Source organism: Antrostomus carolinensis, unplaced genomic scaffold, assembly GCF_000700745.2.
Source record: "Antrostomus carolinensis isolate BGI_N321 unplaced genomic scaffold, ASM70074v2 scaffold18230, whole genome shotgun sequence".
In the NCBI taxonomy this organism is placed as follows: Eukaryota; Metazoa; Chordata; class Aves; order Caprimulgiformes; family Caprimulgidae; genus Antrostomus; species Antrostomus carolinensis.
Genome location: NW_010287916.1, coordinates 12,399 through 29,525, shown reverse-complemented (window position 1 = coordinate 29,525; position 17,127 = coordinate 12,399). Strand labels below are relative to the sequence as shown.

The window sequence follows — 17,127 nt, the reverse complement described above, 5'->3', positions numbered from 1 at the left end:
TTTTTATTTGAGCTGGAGACTGGGTTTGTGCCTGAGCCTGAATCTGTGGGACCTGCACCTGAGCAGCCTGCTGCTGCTGTTGCCTCAGAAGCTGGAAGTGAGCAGGGGTGATCGTTTTGCCAGACAGCTGGACTGTTGGTGTAGCTGTGAATAAAGAAAAAACAAAATGCTCTATAGAGAGATTTCCAATATTCAATTTAATTAATTGATTTCACCTGAAAAGCCAAACTGTTAAAAGAATATTTTTCTGCTCCAGCACAGTTTGTGGACTAACTACAAATAACAACACATTAGCATAAACATGATGTAAAAGCAGAGTAAATAATAAAATGTACACTATTGTGAAGAAAAGACTTTTTAGTTGAGATAGTCAATTTTAGTATTTTACTGCTAGACTATTAGTAATCTTTTTTAATTGTAACGCCTCAGGGCCAAACAGCTCTACGGCAACACTTTATCCAGAAATACTGGAGAAAAATGTAATCTGAGCACCAACAATAAAGCAAGTTAAAAATCATAGTGCTGTTTAATTGTGCTGCCAACAAATCCAGACTTGGAATAGTGTGGGACTATGGTGGTCAAGCAACCTACAGAAATTCTGGGGCCCTTTATGTACCCTTGGAAAAAATCCTTAAACACATGATTATTACCTGGTGTAACTTGAGTCACCAAAGATCTTGTCTGGGTTTGCACAGGAGTTAAGTTTGTAGTTACTACTGCAGATGCTGTCACTGATGTTACTGCACGAACTCCCTGGGTTGATGCAATGGTCACCAGTTCTGTGGAAGCAGCAGGTGCTGCCGCAGTTCGCTGCTGGGTGTGTACCACTTGTGCAGTTGCAGTGCCTCCCGATGTCTGAAAAGGAACAAAGTCATTATTCCTCACAGTTTCCATACCTCATATAAAGCTATGGAACCTTCTGGAAATGGACTGTACATTTTTAGAAACAACCATCAAAAATACAAAAGCACTGCAAAAGAAAAGAAAGCCCAAATCTTTCTAACACGTCTCATAATCAGCATCTGGTTACATCTTTTTCAAACAGCTGATCACCAAACCCTTAACTACATTACAGAGATTTGATTCTACTACTTCTCAATTTTTTGCTTTATCTTCCATAGTCTTAAACCATTAAAATAATAATTAAGATCATAACTAACAAAGCACAAAACAGTTACAGGCTGGAAATGATAATGACATAATACACTGCCTATGACAGCACTTGTCTACAAACTGTTTTTAACACTAGTAGCTACTAGGCATTTGGTTCTGATAAACTGTTCCAGTGTGTTCTAATGTTTTGGTAAGGGAGAGGGGTTTGATATAGAATCACACAACACACATGAAATTGCAAGAAGCAGAGTTTGGTAATATGGAAAGCTACAGAAGAAAACAGATACACTGATAAAACATGCAACCAAGATCAGTCCAGAGACACAACTAGTGATGCGATCCACTCACAGTCAACGTTCCAGGTATAACAGGTGAAGCCAGACGTTTATTGATGGGCTGAAAAGTAGCAGCAGGTACTCCAGCAACAGTATTGACTATGACATTTCCACTCACTGTAGCTGAAAGCAAGCCAGGATTAAATGTGAGATTCTAAAAATGAAAATCTGAATGTCCTATCATCTCCAATGCCTAATTATAAAGTCTTCTTACCAGTCTGTATACTTGTCCCCGTAACTGCTGTTTTGATTGTGCCCGCCTATTTAGAAGACAATTAACAGTTCAGAAAAACAATAACAGACAACTGAATATAACTCTTACTCTACTATGCTATTTAAAACAATGCTGTATTCCAGAAGTGACAAAGTAAGAAAAATGCAATGAAATGCAGACACTTCTGCAGCTGGTCATTCATTTTACATATCAACAACAACTAATGTATATATTAGGATTCTGCTACACTAACGAGCAATCAGAGACCAGTCAAATGTTTGGTAAATACTGGTCATTTGACATCCTTGTTAGCAGAAGAAGGGAACAATATAGCACTCTGGCACATCACAGATAACCACTCACACATGAGCATCACTGAGCAACAGATACACAGAAATACTTCTGGGTCAGAACCCATTCTCTGTCTCTTTGTGTAAAAGCTGTAATATTCTTGCCCTTCAACAAGCAAAATATAATCACCACTGCCTACATAAATTAGTATGCAAACTGGATAGGCTCTAAAAACAAAAGCCTCAGACTTGTCATCAGACTCATTAAAACAGATTCTAGATTTAAGGAAGCCATGAAAACTTTGCACAGATTTGCAATAAAACAACCATGGTAAGTTCTGTAGGATGCAACAGTCCACTTGCCTTGCACAGGTTAATAAAGCTTTGTTTTTTAAGCTACTTTAACAGAGCAGCTCTTGCAGCTACATTCTCTTTATTGTCCAGCTTCTCTGTACAAACACTGTTCACTGTGTGTGTAAATGTATTTGATTAAATTAATTAAAATCTAAACAAAAAAAATCCTTGCAAAGGATATAGTGTTTTTCCACCTCAGAATGCCAAGACCTATTGCTATAATGGTACGAACACAGTCTTAATAAATGAGCAAAAAAAAAGATACTCAGGAAAAAGAAAGAAAGAAACAGCTTTTATCTCACTATACTGACCTAAAATTCTCACTTTCCAGAGATTTCCAGAGAAAATAAAACACGCAAATATGGTAAACACAGAAGAACTGAAGTTACTACATCAGAGGCACCAAGCCCTCCCTTTCTTACCAATACTGCTGTGTTGGCCACAGTAGTTGCTGCAGTCTGCACTACTGCCTGAGGCTGCTGAACTACCTGTGCCTGAGCCTGCGGCTGAGGCTGGGCTTGTGCTTGCTGTACAGCTGGTTGCTGAGCTTGCTGCTGGCCAGCTTGCTGCTGCTGAGGCTGTGGACCTGTCTGCTGTTGTGCCCTCTGCTGTTCAGCCAAAGCCTAGAAAATCAAAGTGTGAGCTTCATCAAAACAGTGCATGTAACAATCAGGATGTATTTTTTTTAAAAACAAAACAACAAACAAAACCCCTTTAATTCTAAACGTGTACTGTATATGTGTGTGCAAAGGTAGCATACAAACGTGTCTTCACTGTAACGCTCTCAGTCCAAGTTACATCACCTAACTAGTTTTAATCTACAAGCTGTATTCATGGTTATGTGGCTTAGAGCATAGCACAACAAGCAATTTACCATCAACAAGCAAGGATAAGCATCTCTTTCTGAATAATATAAGAAAGGAGGCTACAGAATGGTCAAGAATAAAACAAAATTTCTACATGCTTTTAACATATTTTCAAAAAAGATCCTTCTAAACAACAAATATGTGTGTGACATACAGGCCCCAAGGGAAGATCCCACTTTGGACACTGGATATCTGAAGCCTACTAGGTGAACAATTTGCAGCTGCTCACAACATCTACTGTACCACCAAACTTCTGCCAGGAGGCAGCTTTTCTTGTACTTCCTCTGTTGCCTGAGTTTTTAATTACTGCAGTCATATGTCTGGCTTAGATGGAGACCGTACCTTTTTCTCTTTTGCAATACGCTCTGCTCGGAGGGACGCAACTTGAATTGGAGGAAGTGGCTTATCATAGTTGATTCCACTAGAAACAATGATAAGGCAAAGCACACAATCGTGAAAAATAAATAACTGAAAGTCAAAAAAGAAAAGAAAAAAAAGCACTTCTATGCAATTCCTAACTCCTTTAAGACAGAGAGTGCCCACCTTTCTGCAAGCACGGATGCATGCTTTGGATTCTTCTGGAAAGGATTCATGCCAAGTCTGAAATTGAGCAAAACTGTATTACTTGAGACAGAAAAAACTTAAAACAGTATTTAATTTCACATGTTTAGCAGATGACACCAAAGTTTTGGTGAAATTCTCATGATATTCCCACCAGTTCTGGAGCCTGCATACAGATAAGACATTTTAAGACAGACTCAGAGTAAATATTAAATGAATATAGGAAAAGTTACTGCAGGAATATGCACAGAAAACAATGTACTACCAAACAGCATAGATATCAAAATGTTTACAGTTCAGGCAAATGGAAAGTGTAGTTTATAAAGTAAGCTGAAAAAAGACAATTGAGTGCTGTTCTGCTCTTAATTACACAAAACAAATTCAGACAGTAAGTAAAAGCCAATTCAAACAAATGAAACATGAAGGTGTTTCAATAACACAATGCCAGGACGCAAGGAAAGAGATGAAGAACAGAGAAACAAAACAGCAGTTTGAAACACTGTGAAATAACTCAGTTGTGAGAGCAATTCAGAACACAGTTTCCAGGAGATCTGTGGTGACAGGGAGATTGAATAATCCCAGTTAAACTTACAGAGGTTTGATAGGTGGACTTCTTTTCCCTGCAATCATTTTCATCATCTCAAAATGATTAGTATAAAGTTGCGTGTGGGTGGCACCCTCATCTTGAGCATAGATCTGATTGGTACGAAGCGGGCGACTGTTTTTAGTCTAAAAAATGAAAACAAACCAACTTTCAATTGCAAACACACCCACATAGTGTTTTGTCTATGTAAAAACACATGGTGCGCTTGTAGATTATTTAAAAACGTACTCCAACATATCTATCACAGTCTGGTTTCTGCCTCGTGTCACTCATAACTTACTGTTACACAAAACTCTATGGGAAATATATAAAGAAAGAGCAAAATAAGGAGCAGTTCTCACGGTCACACTGGCATCAGCACTGGGGGCCATACAAAATGGCAAACTCTAATTCGAAAAAAATCTTTGCTTTAGTTTAGATTTTACAAGTTTAATTCAGTACCCAAACCAAGTTTCTTTCCTTTCCTTTTAATTCAGTTTACAGTTATGCACAGCGCACACATAACATAATAAAACCATCACTGCACTGCTCTCTCAACAAAGCTATGTTAACGTCCAACACACCATGCTGTTCTAACACTTGGCTTCTCCTAAGTAGAAACTGCCAGTCAGGGACAAACCTGCTTACGTGAGAATGGGACTACAGTCAGAAGTCCTAGATTCTCCACCCAGTTCTGACACTAAATTGCTGTATGGTTTGGAAAAAGTTGTTTATAATCATGGAATTTAGTTTTGTTTCTGTAGTGTACTATCATCCTCATTTACTAAAAGGTGTTTCAAGCATTAAATTCACTATATATTTGTAATCCACTTAGACCCTAGCACGAAGTACACTCTTACAGCTTTTAAGTACCATCCTAATAATCAGGGTAAGTTACATGGTGGTTGGTAGGTGGAAAAATGCTCACTACACTTTAAGTGAAATAAAAACTTCTTGCATGATTTAAAATTTATCTATCAAATCCAAAAGCTGAAGTCTGGTGTCAATCCACTGTATCAACAAAGAAAGGAAAAATAAATTTGGAATTTTAATTGATGTTTTAGAACTCAAGTAACACTCAACACGAATCTCATATGAATTATCTGCCCACCTCCATTGCTGCTAAATACCACAGTGTCTAGATTTGATTTTGAAAGAATACCAATGCACACCTTATAAATACTTTTTGTCTTCTTTTTAGGATTAGCTTCGTACATTAGCTGTAAAATAAGAAGGAAAGTTAGATGATCTTTTGTGGAAGATTTTGTTCAGGTGCTTTTTCTTTTCAAAGAAATCATATAAAATAAGTGGAAATCCTGATGAGGATAATTTTTTAATCTTTTAAAAGTTATTTATTTACACTGTTGAAACATTTAACAAAAAACAAGTGCTTATGGAGATAAGGAAAAAAAACTCTACAAACTTAAGGTAAAAAAAAGGACGCATCATTCTATGTAAACTCACCTTTCCTTCTTCCCTTGGAATAATGACATTTTCATATCTGTTTCGGCATTGTTTTGGTGAGCGATAGACTCTGCTGCATGAGTTAACAACATCACTAACAAGGTCCCAATTGGGAGTGTGTGCTGGCGATACAACAGCGAGATTTAAAGGAAGCTCCAGCAGCTGCTTCACTGCCTATGACAGATAAAGGTACAAAAGCTTCAGATGACAAATCATTCCAACCTTCCAAACCTACCCTTATCTGTGTGTGTCCACACACCATTACTACAACGATAGATAGCTCAGGGCTCAGGCTATGCGTTTACCTACATTCACAGAGAATAAATAAGCATAAAATGCTATTATGCAGACCGACGTGCAAGAAAACACTTGGAGATTGGTATAAGAGGGACAGAGAGCTGCCCTTCAAGCATCACTCTCTTCTCAAAGGTGGGGAGAACCTTAGGTTGCATTATCCAATGTCCAGTCAACACAGCTAATCTGGAACATAATAGTAAGTGGTCTCTCAAACAAAAATAGGACTTAATCATGCATTCTGTAGTTTAACCTTTCATTTATCCTTAGAGGAATACAAATGATAGGCAATCTGTTCTGAGTTACGTCAGCAAAATACCAAACTAACCATTAACAATTAGAAATAACCTTGAAGGGATAATGTGCAGAAAGAGCTATTTCTGAAGTTAGAAGCAAAAGTACAAGAAATAATAACAGTAAAAAGTGCAGGTATCATCTGACCTGCAGAAGTGCCCAGTCTTCACTGATCAACCACTCTGGGTTATCCTGTCCAGCCTCAGCAGCTGGTTTGACAAGAGTTGGCAAAGGCTTTGCAAACTGTGTTTGTTGTTTCAACAAGATGTTTTTCTTTTGCTCTTTGCCCTCTCGGCGCATTTTCAACATTCCTGGAGTTGCTCGATCAAAAAGCGAACGAGGTGGAATAACTGTCTCTCCATGACGTTGCTTTTTCTTCCTACCTGCAGCTAACACACAAAAAAACCCCACTCTTGGTAAGCAGCTAATACCATTGTTTGATTCCTCTGCTACTTACATCTGCAAAATGCTCCTACGTGTGTATGGAATATTCCCCACTGCCTCTTAAAAGCATACTCTCAGCAGCTAAACAGAGCCTGGTATAAAGTAACATCAGCCTTGTCCTAATTCACATAATAGAATGTCTGTTTCCTAAAATTGTCCTTTTAAAAACACCTGTATGTCTAAACAGAGACACCGTAAGAACTGAGGCTTCCAGTGATTCTATTGCTTCAAGATCACGGTGAGCCAAGACTTTTCATCACTTCAAACCTGCACTTTTGATCTTTACTGGATCAGACATGTAGGAGGTATGAAAAATCCTCTCATTTTTTAAACTTTCAGCAATAAATCTCAGAACAGTTTTGAACAAACACTTACCAGATGGATCTGTTTTGTGTCGTTTACGTTCCTTCCTGACATACACTGGAGGCAACTTTGATTCTGGAATAGGGGTGGTATCATACATCAGGCACATAACAGAATCAATGTAGATATCATTGTCATCCTGAGGTGGAGTGGGAGGAGTCCAAAGCTGCACAGAACAAAATTTGTAGTTACTGCAATATTAATTCTCCACTGATCTTCACGTTTCAAAAAAGAAAAAGCCTATTTAGGCTGCCTGGTGTTACTTCTACTTACTGGCATTATTTCGGTTTGTCCATCTGGACCTTCATAGACATATTCCTACACAGCAAAAAGAGATCACCATTTAAATGATGCAACTGAACCCTGAAGGAAAAGATATTCTCAGAATAACTGTTAAGAAATACACTATTAAGAAAAACAAGGCTAATCAGGAATTACTTTGTTGTATGCATCCTCCCGAGTGTAGGTTAGAAGTTCCTCCTCATCCTCCCAAAGCAGTTTTTGCTCTTTTTCCTTTAACTCCTTCATATGCTGGACTTCCCACGCTTTCTTTGCTGTTTTCAGTTCCATCTAGATGAAAGTCAGACTCCTTATAAACTTTATGCAGTAACAGACACAGGATTTAAAGTTAACAATTTGTATTTTTATGAACAAACTCCTTGAACTTTGACATTTTCAGGCACAGAAATCTTATAGCAATTTCTTAACAGACACTTTCACTATCATTTAGAAGATATTTTTTGGTCTCTGTTGAGAGTCCTTGAAATAAAGCAAACTCAGAATTCCAGTTAAACAACCAAGACAACCAGAATACAGCTCCTTTATTCAAATAAGCAGACTCACCAAAATTAATGAAATTTTTTTCCCTCACTATCAATGGAATACAATCAATATTTGCTGAGCTGTGCTGAAGAATGTCATTCTCATTTTATAAAAAAGAAATTAGAGAACTGAAATCTGCTTAAACCAAGAGAATGCCAAAATAATAAGATCTCTGGAAGGCATTCCATTGTTCATAAAGTACAGCAAGAGAAGATCACAGAAGTGCCTACAACATATTCCACGTCACTGGAGAAACTTCCACTTCACACTGAAAATACAATCCTGCTTGTACATACTGTGACAGAAAAACATGGAAAAGAAAGATGTATTATTTTACCTCATTCAACCGAGGCTCATTCTCATCAACTGAAACGTGGAAGAGCTCTAAATAATTCAAAGCATACTTCTCAATTGGAGTCAGCTGAAAGATCAAGTAAAAAAAAATTAGTATTGAGGATAATAAAAGAAATGTTAACTGAAGGAAAAGGTATCAAAGCTCTCCTTAAAACTAATCTCCCTCTCTGATGGCTTAACATCTTAAGTCAGCAGGAATTTCCCATCCATTTAAAGGGAGTACCAATCCCACAGACAACAAAGTTGCTTTAAGGCCAGACTGCAAAGAAATTAAAGTATTTGAACTAAACATTACTCTTTTTTTTTTCATGGAAAGTCATGGTACCTGATCCACAACAGCAACTAACTCCTGCAGCTGTGAGGGCTCCTCAATGTATTTTGTGTCGCAGAGCTCAGAGATCAAAGGTTCAATGCCTGAGTTGGGTCCTATTTCTTGTATACAATCAATTGACTCCTCGTCCTCTCGTTCAATACTGTTGAGGGCCTTTCAGAAAGACATATTTTAAAAATAATGAAGACTTCAAAAAATACATAAAGAAACCCCTGTAAGCAGTTCACTGAAATTCAACACAATTTGAACTAAACATTACTCTGCAATAAGTCATCCACAATTTCTGCAATAAGTCTCTGCTGAGGCAACAGACAGTCCCCAGAAAGCACACAACAGTGTGCTTTTGGAAGTTTTGTTACAAGGAAAATAACAGAACAACATAAAACTACCAGAAAAAGAGATTGATATAATTTATCCAAATAAAAAAAGGTAAGCCAGCTGTTTAATACTAATGTTGCACAGCTGTATTTTTAATGCATGTGTTAACTAGTACCTCTATGAATGGTCTTGCAACTTTAGGTGAAATATTTTCTGCTGGAGATGGCTCTTGAGAAAGTACTACAAATTCTTCTGCTTTCACTCTAAATCCAGAATCCTCCATAGGAGAATGAACCTCAAACAATTCCTGAATCGTTTGCTTGGTAAGAAAAAAAAAAAAAGAGAGAGAAGTACATTCAGGTTTCAGGACCATTCTGTTTTTTTATATAACTTTGAATCAGCTCAGGTTCAAGTGACCTTATAAACTATGGACCAACTAAAGAAAAAATAAACCTTTATCTATTATTTCTGGAAAATTGTCCATTTTCTCTTCAGTAACTTTCTCCTGTAGTTCTACAAAGTAGAATAAAGTGTTAACAGTTCACCTATAGGAAAGTCAGAAACACACACATCTCATCCTGCACCACCACATGGGGAGTTCCAGAACAGCATGGACGAGCTTCATCAGTGCAGTCACTGTCTTCTGCATTTTCAGAGCAGCAGCTGAGAGCCTATCTCACTAAATACCCAAACTTTATATTTCATGTTTTTAAAGTTGTTGAAACTTTCATCCTTACAAGCTCAGTTTTGCAGCAGGGTGCAAGAAACCATAATATATTAAGTCACAGAGGTGGTGGCTGTGCATCACTATGCAAGAAACAGAACAAAAGCAGATAGACAGTATTTGAGAGAACGTGGCCCTAACACCCTAAGCTCAAGCAATCATGAAATCTAATATGCTTACCTATCAATTCTATCCCCCACATATTTCTACTAAACTGTTACTAAACACTCCAAGACAGATGCTTGAATTTATTAAACACTGGAACACAGGTGTTTGAACGTATTTTGAACATTAACTTACCTGTGTTAAAAAGGCCATTGAATAGTCATTTCCCTGAGCAGCTACTTCTCTGATCAAGTCCTTTGTGCCATTTTTCAAAAGCTTCTCTTCTACAGAATTACCACTGACAAGCCTGAAAAAAAAAATGGAAAAAGAAAATAAGAGAAATCTGGTAAATTATTTCCAAAATAGCTTTCAGAAACAAAAAGAGAAATTGCCCTTCGAGAATAACACTGAACATTTAAAATGTGGTGGTTTCTGGGGTTTTGTGGGTTGGGGTTTTTTTTAAGTTCTGGTACAGGCCCAGAACAAAACACATACCACCACCTCTATTTTAAGGCTTTCTTTTAACAGTTAGTGTAATTTAATAAATAAATAAATAAATAGTTCACAAAAAATTCCATGTAAACTAACAGACAAAAACCATGCAGGTATGATTCAATAATTACATTTGGTGTTAAAGAGCACATCTTCATATGATAACCTAGTATCTTTTTTATTGAAGTGAGATGAATTTTCAGCACTGTGTCCACTTTATTTCAGATCATACAGTGCAGTACTATATGAATTAAACTTACATTAAAGTATGTTACGAGTAGTTGTTGATCTGTAACCTTTACCTGTATATATGGATATCTTTGCATCTGCCAATTCTGTCACACCATTCCTGAGCTTTGGCATCCATCACTGGGTTTAGATCATTGTCATAGAACACAACGGTGTCTGCCTCAACAAGATTGACTCCAGTGGAGCGACTGTGAGAGGAAAGGATGGCACAGAAAATGCGCTTGTCTTTGTTGAAAATTTTCATCAGCTCCTATATAAATGGAATGAAAGCAAGGAGTAAATACATCAGAATAAAATACCAAACCAAATTCACTATTGTCTAATAAAAAACAGGCAAAAAAAAGTCAAGTGTTTTAAAATTAGTAAGAAACAATGCAAATTTCCTTCCCCTGCTGTAGTGTGTATAAGCCTGAGCAGCACATATTGCTGTACCAGTGGCCAATCGCTGGGGCAAATTTACCTGCCGTTGTTCATGGTTGGCATATTCATCAATCCTCACAAATGTGAGGAAATGGAAATTCAGGAACAATTCCAGTATGTCCAACATCAGAATCATCTGTGACAAAATCAGCACACGGCGCCCTTCAGATTTCAACTTTTGAAGCAAGACAGCAAGAGCTTCTAATTTTCCTATAATTCAAACAAGAAAACCAATAATGGTTTTATATAGAAATTTAATTCCTGTGAAACAGGAAATTACTGAAATATTGTCACAAAATGTCGTCCTTTACCTGAGTCATACTGCACCAGCCGGAGGTCAGGGAATTGGAGCAAGTGAGGAGTTGTAATCTGTTGCAACTGGTGCATGTGTGGAGCTGCCTTCTGCTTAAGGCTGTGCTTAAGGAGTTTCAATCTGTGACTGTACAAAGGCGGAGGATTTGCTACATACAAACACGGGGGAGCAGCAACTGCAGCTGGCAATACGAAGAGACCCCTGTAAAAAGCATCAAAACAAGGGAATACCAGTTTCAAAAGTTACATACAACATGAACACCTGCAGCAATAATTTTCAATGCAATTTTACACTATTATCTAGCCACTTTGTTCAAGTGATTTAGTAAGTGCTGCATTCCTTCAAAGTGTTAGTATTCTCTTATCTCCCTTTATCATTTTTGTTGATGATAGCTTCTATTAAGGTGTTTGCACTGTGACCACTGTTTTCAGTCACTGGAATTCAAACACAAGAAACACCATCAAAACACTCCTGAAAACTCCCGAAAAGTTTTGAGGAGTTCTAATTGTGTTTCATGTTTCTAGAAAACTGCAGCTATTGCTCTGCATACAACCCACTAAATGTCAGCTTTAGCTAATCAAGTTCCTGCCTACATCTCTGTGTTTTATCTCTTGTTAGTTGGCTCCAAGATGTACCTACTTAGAAGTAAATCCAAAACATAAGAACGTAAGCTGAAGTTTGGTCAGCTGAATTTGGGCTTGAAATTAAGAATGAGGCACTGAAAACTTTCATTATAAAGATCTTAAAAAAACCAGAAGTGACTGTTATTTTATGTCCATACTGCACATCACTTACTGCTAAATAAATCAGTCTAAAGTAAAAAAGCTCATTAACAGAAACGAGGTTTTAAAGCTTTTTTGAAAAGAAGTGTTTAAGAAACAACTAAGTGTGGCAAAGGCTTACAAGGCAGAGTCACACATTACCTGTTAACAACATCCTTTAGAGATTCTTGTTGCTGAACCAAAGTCAGGATCATTTCCTGCAGTGGGTTACTTGGGCCTCCGGAGGCACTTGAAGAAAGGCAACAGTTCACAAAGCCAGCCCAGCTCCAACTGCTGTCTTCACTGGCAGACAGCTGAGAAGGTTTCCTTTCACCAGCCAAAGAACAAACACTCAGCAAGTCGCTGCCATACACTGGGGCCCGTGAACAACGGCGCTCATTGCCAGAAAATATTCTGTCTAGGCGCTCCTTCAAAAGCCAGTTCTTTTCTTCGTATGTTTCCTTTACCAAGATAAGTTGAAAAAAAAAATTGCTGCTCATCACAGTCACTTAGGAAAAGTCAAGTGTTTTTTTCTTAGTTTCTTTAGTTTCTTAGTTTCTTTAGAATGAAGCTATCAGGATCAGAGTAATGTGTGTTTTATACCACCAACATCCTAGATATAACAAATACTTAGATCAATCACGAAAAGTGTAAATTTTGGATAAAATTTGAATACTATAGCTAAATTCAATTCATATTAAAGAGTCAATTCTATCTTAGTTTAATATCTTCTTGCTATTTTTAAAATATATTTTCATAGTTTTGGAAATAAAAAAAATTAATCATTTATATTTGGGACATTTCAATTAACACACTAATATTGATAAGGTGCAGGCTCTTGCACAATTTAACATATACTTGATGTTTTCCTATGCTTTATAGGTTGCTTGAGTATCTTTCCTAAAAGATACTTTCTAAAAGAAAGCTCTTAGCTACTTTTATATATCAGAATTTATTTTAAACTATGGATTACAGATGAAAACTGAAACACTGACAGAAGGGGGGTTTTTTGGGGTTTTTTTTACTTACTCTGTAATCAAAGTTCCTAATTAATTCCAGCTTTAAAAATTATAGCTTTGAACTATTACATGGACTTAGTATCAATCCTGAAAAGTTGTGTTTCCATAAGAAAATAAAAATTAAGTACCTGTGATTGTCCATGTGTAGGTGCTGGTTTTAATACTGCTCCCATGTCACCAGATGACAAATTAGTAACTGCAGTTCTACCTGGAATACAAACTGAGGATAAACCTTGTGTTTATATATTTATTCTTCTGAAGATTGGTCTCATTTATTATTTTCAATAAGCAGATATTTCATAGCTGTAACATCAGCTGTAGGTAAAGTTTTAGTCTGAATGTCCATTGCATATTGTGAATTTGTACTTTGTTACACAACAGGTATCCAACAGATATTTACATCAACTTTTCACAAAAATCCAATATAGATCAATGAAATTTTACTTTTCATAAACGTGCTGCATTTGTAGTTTATTCAAAATGTCACATATAGGACAATAAATATTAACAGTTAGAAGTTATAATCTAGATCAGGAAAAGATTGTTCTAATTTATCTTCAACAAATCACCTAAGATTTTTCAGAAAACATTAATTCAGTATATCTACAAAGTGATGAAAGTATATAATGGAATCTCACAGTAGCATTCTCCTGAATTCACCTTCTAGCAGAGGTTTCCCAGACAGATAACTAAACTATAAGAACATCACACACAAGTAAACAATCGAAACTACAGTAATACCCTTCATGTACTAGCAGCCTACAGACACTGTGTAGCAGTTATTTTTTTGATAGGATATATCAGCCAGAACACGTTGCTCATCAGCACTGATTATTTGTACTAGAAAAGCAGCACAACCCTCCACTAGTCAGTATGGAACTCCATTTAGCAGCAAGTCAATACACCCATGAAGAAGTGCATGCAAGTTAACAAGCAGACACTAGCCCTTACATGAAGAATAATAGACTCCAAGGAGCATGCAGAGGTTTAAGCTTTCCCTTTCTGCATTTTTATTACAAACAAGTTAATACAGATAGTCAGTATAAAACCAATTTTACTACACAGCAGCTACTCGTGAGCCCAGCAATTATAGTTTCTAATCACCCAATACACTGGAATTTATTTGGCATTTTATCCAAAACTCAGAAAGTCAAAATAAGTATTTTCAATGTACTTTACATCTTCCTCCAAAGATGAAGAGTAAAAATAATAAAGTTTTATTTTATCAACTGGAAACAATACTTCAGTTGTCATTGCTTTTACCAGAGCTCTCTTTTTACCATCATGAGAGTAGTAAGATGTGTGAGTTTTTGTAGAAATCTTACATCCTGAGTTATCAATTTCCATTGTGAACTGTGGCCATATTGGGAACACCTGTAATGTAATCAGAGCTGGAGGGTGAAACATTTGGGCCACAGATCTTCCAAAGTATGACAGAAATCCTTTACCTCCCAACAACTGGGAGGCTGTTGAAGCTTCCTCTCCCTTTTTATGATGAGATGTTTACTCTTCAGAAAGTCCAAATATGAACTTCAAGGGCACATTAATACATCAAAAAGGAGCAGCAAACATTCTGTTTTGATGGAACGGTTTATATCCAGAGAAAATTACAGGAGATAGACACTTCCAGGGAACAAATCCCTAGCACTGCATTTATCATCATTTAACAATCTGCTTTTTTGTTGTAAATGCAACCGAGACAGCAATTCCTCTGTTGGTTTTTGACCAACATCTTGGTTGTGTTTTTAATCAAGAAACCTATCATATTTGCAGCAAGGCACCAAACACCTAAGCAGTATTTGCAGAGGGAGAGGGAAAACAGCAGCTTCATTAGATAGAGAAGCAAAGGAAAAGAGCTAAAAGCAAAATCAACATAGAAAAATTGAGAGAATTGCTGGACATTCTCTGTCAGTATAAAAAATAATCACCCTGATCTTTCTTTGAAAAAAGTAATGAAGTAATTCAAACTCACTTCTTTCCACAAAAATCTGACCTAAAACACAACTGGTAAAAGAATTCTATATATTTAATACAGATTCAAGCTCTCCCAAGTTTGTACTAAAAGATTATCTAAAACTCCAGCACACATCACACACAAATCAGAAGGATTTGTCTCACAGTTTACCTGCTTCTGAATTCAACTTACAGAAATACAATCTATAACAATTTGGAGTTAAGCAGTAATGTGATTTTAGTCATTGAATGTTTAGATAGAGACATTTCTTCAGGCTAGAAAACCCACCTTGCTGTGTCACTGCTGTGGAAGTTGGGACACCTGCTTGATGCTGGTTTCCTAAAGCATTCAGAGCATTCTGAACAGTTCCTGCTTGTGAAACCGTCTGCATGACAACTGGACCCTGAGGTCTCAAATACTGCTGACCAGGTGCTGAAACAATCTGAAGAACACTTCCTGTAATGGAAGATTTAAAAACAATTAAGTTGGATAGAGAATAGTGTTCTCTAGCAAAAGTACTTCTGTTACAAACTGATCATTACTGTTTCAAACTACGTTAAATTTTGCCAGACAAGTTCATTGCATCAATCCCATTTAAAGTTCCATAACAACCAGTAAGAGGAAAACACTTAAGTCTTCACAGTTAAAGAGGAGATCTATGTTGTTGGGGTATTAATTTAAATCCAGGTATTTTATATGGGATTCAGTTGAAATCAAATCAACCAAAAAATCCTCACTTAGCATTCCCTCTATTTATTTTGCTGTCAACAGAGAATCAAGATTCCCAGGTTCTCCTGAATTTGGCAACACATATACCACCAGCAAGGGAAATCTGAGGGCAAAATATATTCTAGCATTCAGGTCTGGGTAATAGTTGGGTCAAAATTCAGAGGCATGTCAATCCTGAAGTATTATTTACACAACTTCAGAACAAACCAAGAACGTCTTCAGTTTTGTCTGTTTCTACTCATTAGGGAGTTTATCTGAAATAATGTCTCACCTTACTTTAGCTGTATTTCATCCATGTGAAAACAAATTCAGTAATAAAATCTCGAAATACAATACAGCAAAAGAAAGTAACCGTGTCTTTAATTTGATAGACATTTATTTTTCAAAACAGAGCTACTTTGCTGTACCTACCTCACTCAGAAAACAGGTAAAGCGGAGCAGTACAAGCAATACAGATGGAAAAATCTCCTTAACATACAGCAAAACATGCTGCCCATATCAAAAAATGAGCATTCCAAATAACAGAAAACTCCTTGTTTTGAAATAAGTACCTTGTAACTGCAAGGGTTGCCCTGCAGTGAGTTGGCGAAGTTGACTATGTGATAAAGTGAACTTGTTCCCTTGGAACTGCAGTGTTACAGGGGTCTCTGGCTGAGCGATTCTGCCTTGTGCTCCTGCTATAGAAGCCAGCTGGGCTATTTTTACTACCTCACCACCTGTTAAGGAGGGAAACAGGCATTAAAAAAAACCAAAACAAACAAAGTGGGAGGCAGGTTGCTCAATATTCACAATTCTAAGTTTTGGTTAGTAAACTGGTGCTGAAGCGCCTTCCATGCATAATTATACTTAGTGCATCAAAAGTGTCATATAGAAGTTAAACAGGTATTGCTTTCTGTATTTGTTGGACAAACTGGAAAAAAGCTGATTGTTTAAAGGGTAAGAACATCAACATTTTAGAAGTTATCACTTTCATTAGCAAAAAAGTTAAGAGCTACCTGAAAACTCATGTGACACTTTGTAACAGAACGAGTATAGACATTAAATCGATTTTCACTGCCTTTTCAAGAGCACAAACAAAGGTTTAAGGAAGACACAAAAATATTCACACATGTGGCACTGTAAATACACATTTGAAATGGCCTGAAATTTGCCAAAGAAATATGATTTATATTGAGTGATCCACACTTAGGCAAACCAAAAAGCTCTGAAGTGACAAGGACTAAGCTTTTTGTGATTTAAATGCAGAAAGGTTAGAGGCATTTAAGCATTAAGTTTTATGATACTGAGAAAATATTGGCATGAAAATTTAGCTTTTGTAAAGGCAGTGCATTACTCCAGAGATAAAATTAATACAACAGTGC

At 36.8% G+C, this 17,127-nt stretch overlaps 1 protein-coding gene across 1 annotated transcript in view; it reads right to left on the bottom strand.

Annotated features, from left to right (window-relative positions):
- The window catches only part of EP400 (E1A binding protein p400), a gene marked incomplete at its 5' end in the record, with an annotated part of 34,740 nt that overhangs the window by 5,738 nt on the left and 11,875 nt on the right, over nucleotides 1-17,127 (bottom strand). Inside the window, 25 exons of the mRNA XM_029084220.1 lie at nucleotides 1-144; nucleotides 651-855; nucleotides 1,462-1,571; nucleotides 1,663-1,708; nucleotides 2,729-2,929; nucleotides 3,515-3,593; nucleotides 3,716-3,772; nucleotides 4,326-4,462; nucleotides 5,489-5,536; nucleotides 5,781-5,954; nucleotides 6,516-6,757; nucleotides 7,188-7,341; nucleotides 7,449-7,493; nucleotides 7,614-7,745; nucleotides 8,335-8,418; nucleotides 8,677-8,835; nucleotides 9,176-9,319; nucleotides 10,025-10,136; nucleotides 10,624-10,820; nucleotides 11,031-11,200; nucleotides 11,302-11,504; nucleotides 12,227-12,525; nucleotides 13,212-13,303; nucleotides 15,326-15,493; nucleotides 16,318-16,482. The exon at nucleotides 1-144 is cut by the window's left edge and continues 9 nt beyond it. Of these exons, the coding sequence (XP_028940053.1) occupies nucleotides 1-144; nucleotides 651-855; nucleotides 1,462-1,571; nucleotides 1,663-1,708; nucleotides 2,729-2,929; nucleotides 3,515-3,593; nucleotides 3,716-3,772; nucleotides 4,326-4,462; nucleotides 5,489-5,536; nucleotides 5,781-5,954; nucleotides 6,516-6,757; nucleotides 7,188-7,341; nucleotides 7,449-7,493; nucleotides 7,614-7,745; nucleotides 8,335-8,418; nucleotides 8,677-8,835; nucleotides 9,176-9,319; nucleotides 10,025-10,136; nucleotides 10,624-10,820; nucleotides 11,031-11,200; nucleotides 11,302-11,504; nucleotides 12,227-12,525; nucleotides 13,212-13,303; nucleotides 15,326-15,493; nucleotides 16,318-16,482 (3,567 nt within the window). The remainder of the gene's footprint in view (nucleotides 145-650; nucleotides 856-1,461; nucleotides 1,572-1,662; nucleotides 1,709-2,728; nucleotides 2,930-3,514; nucleotides 3,594-3,715; nucleotides 3,773-4,325; nucleotides 4,463-5,488; nucleotides 5,537-5,780; nucleotides 5,955-6,515; nucleotides 6,758-7,187; nucleotides 7,342-7,448; nucleotides 7,494-7,613; nucleotides 7,746-8,334; nucleotides 8,419-8,676; nucleotides 8,836-9,175; nucleotides 9,320-10,024; nucleotides 10,137-10,623; nucleotides 10,821-11,030; nucleotides 11,201-11,301; nucleotides 11,505-12,226; nucleotides 12,526-13,211; nucleotides 13,304-15,325; nucleotides 15,494-16,317; nucleotides 16,483-17,127) is intronic.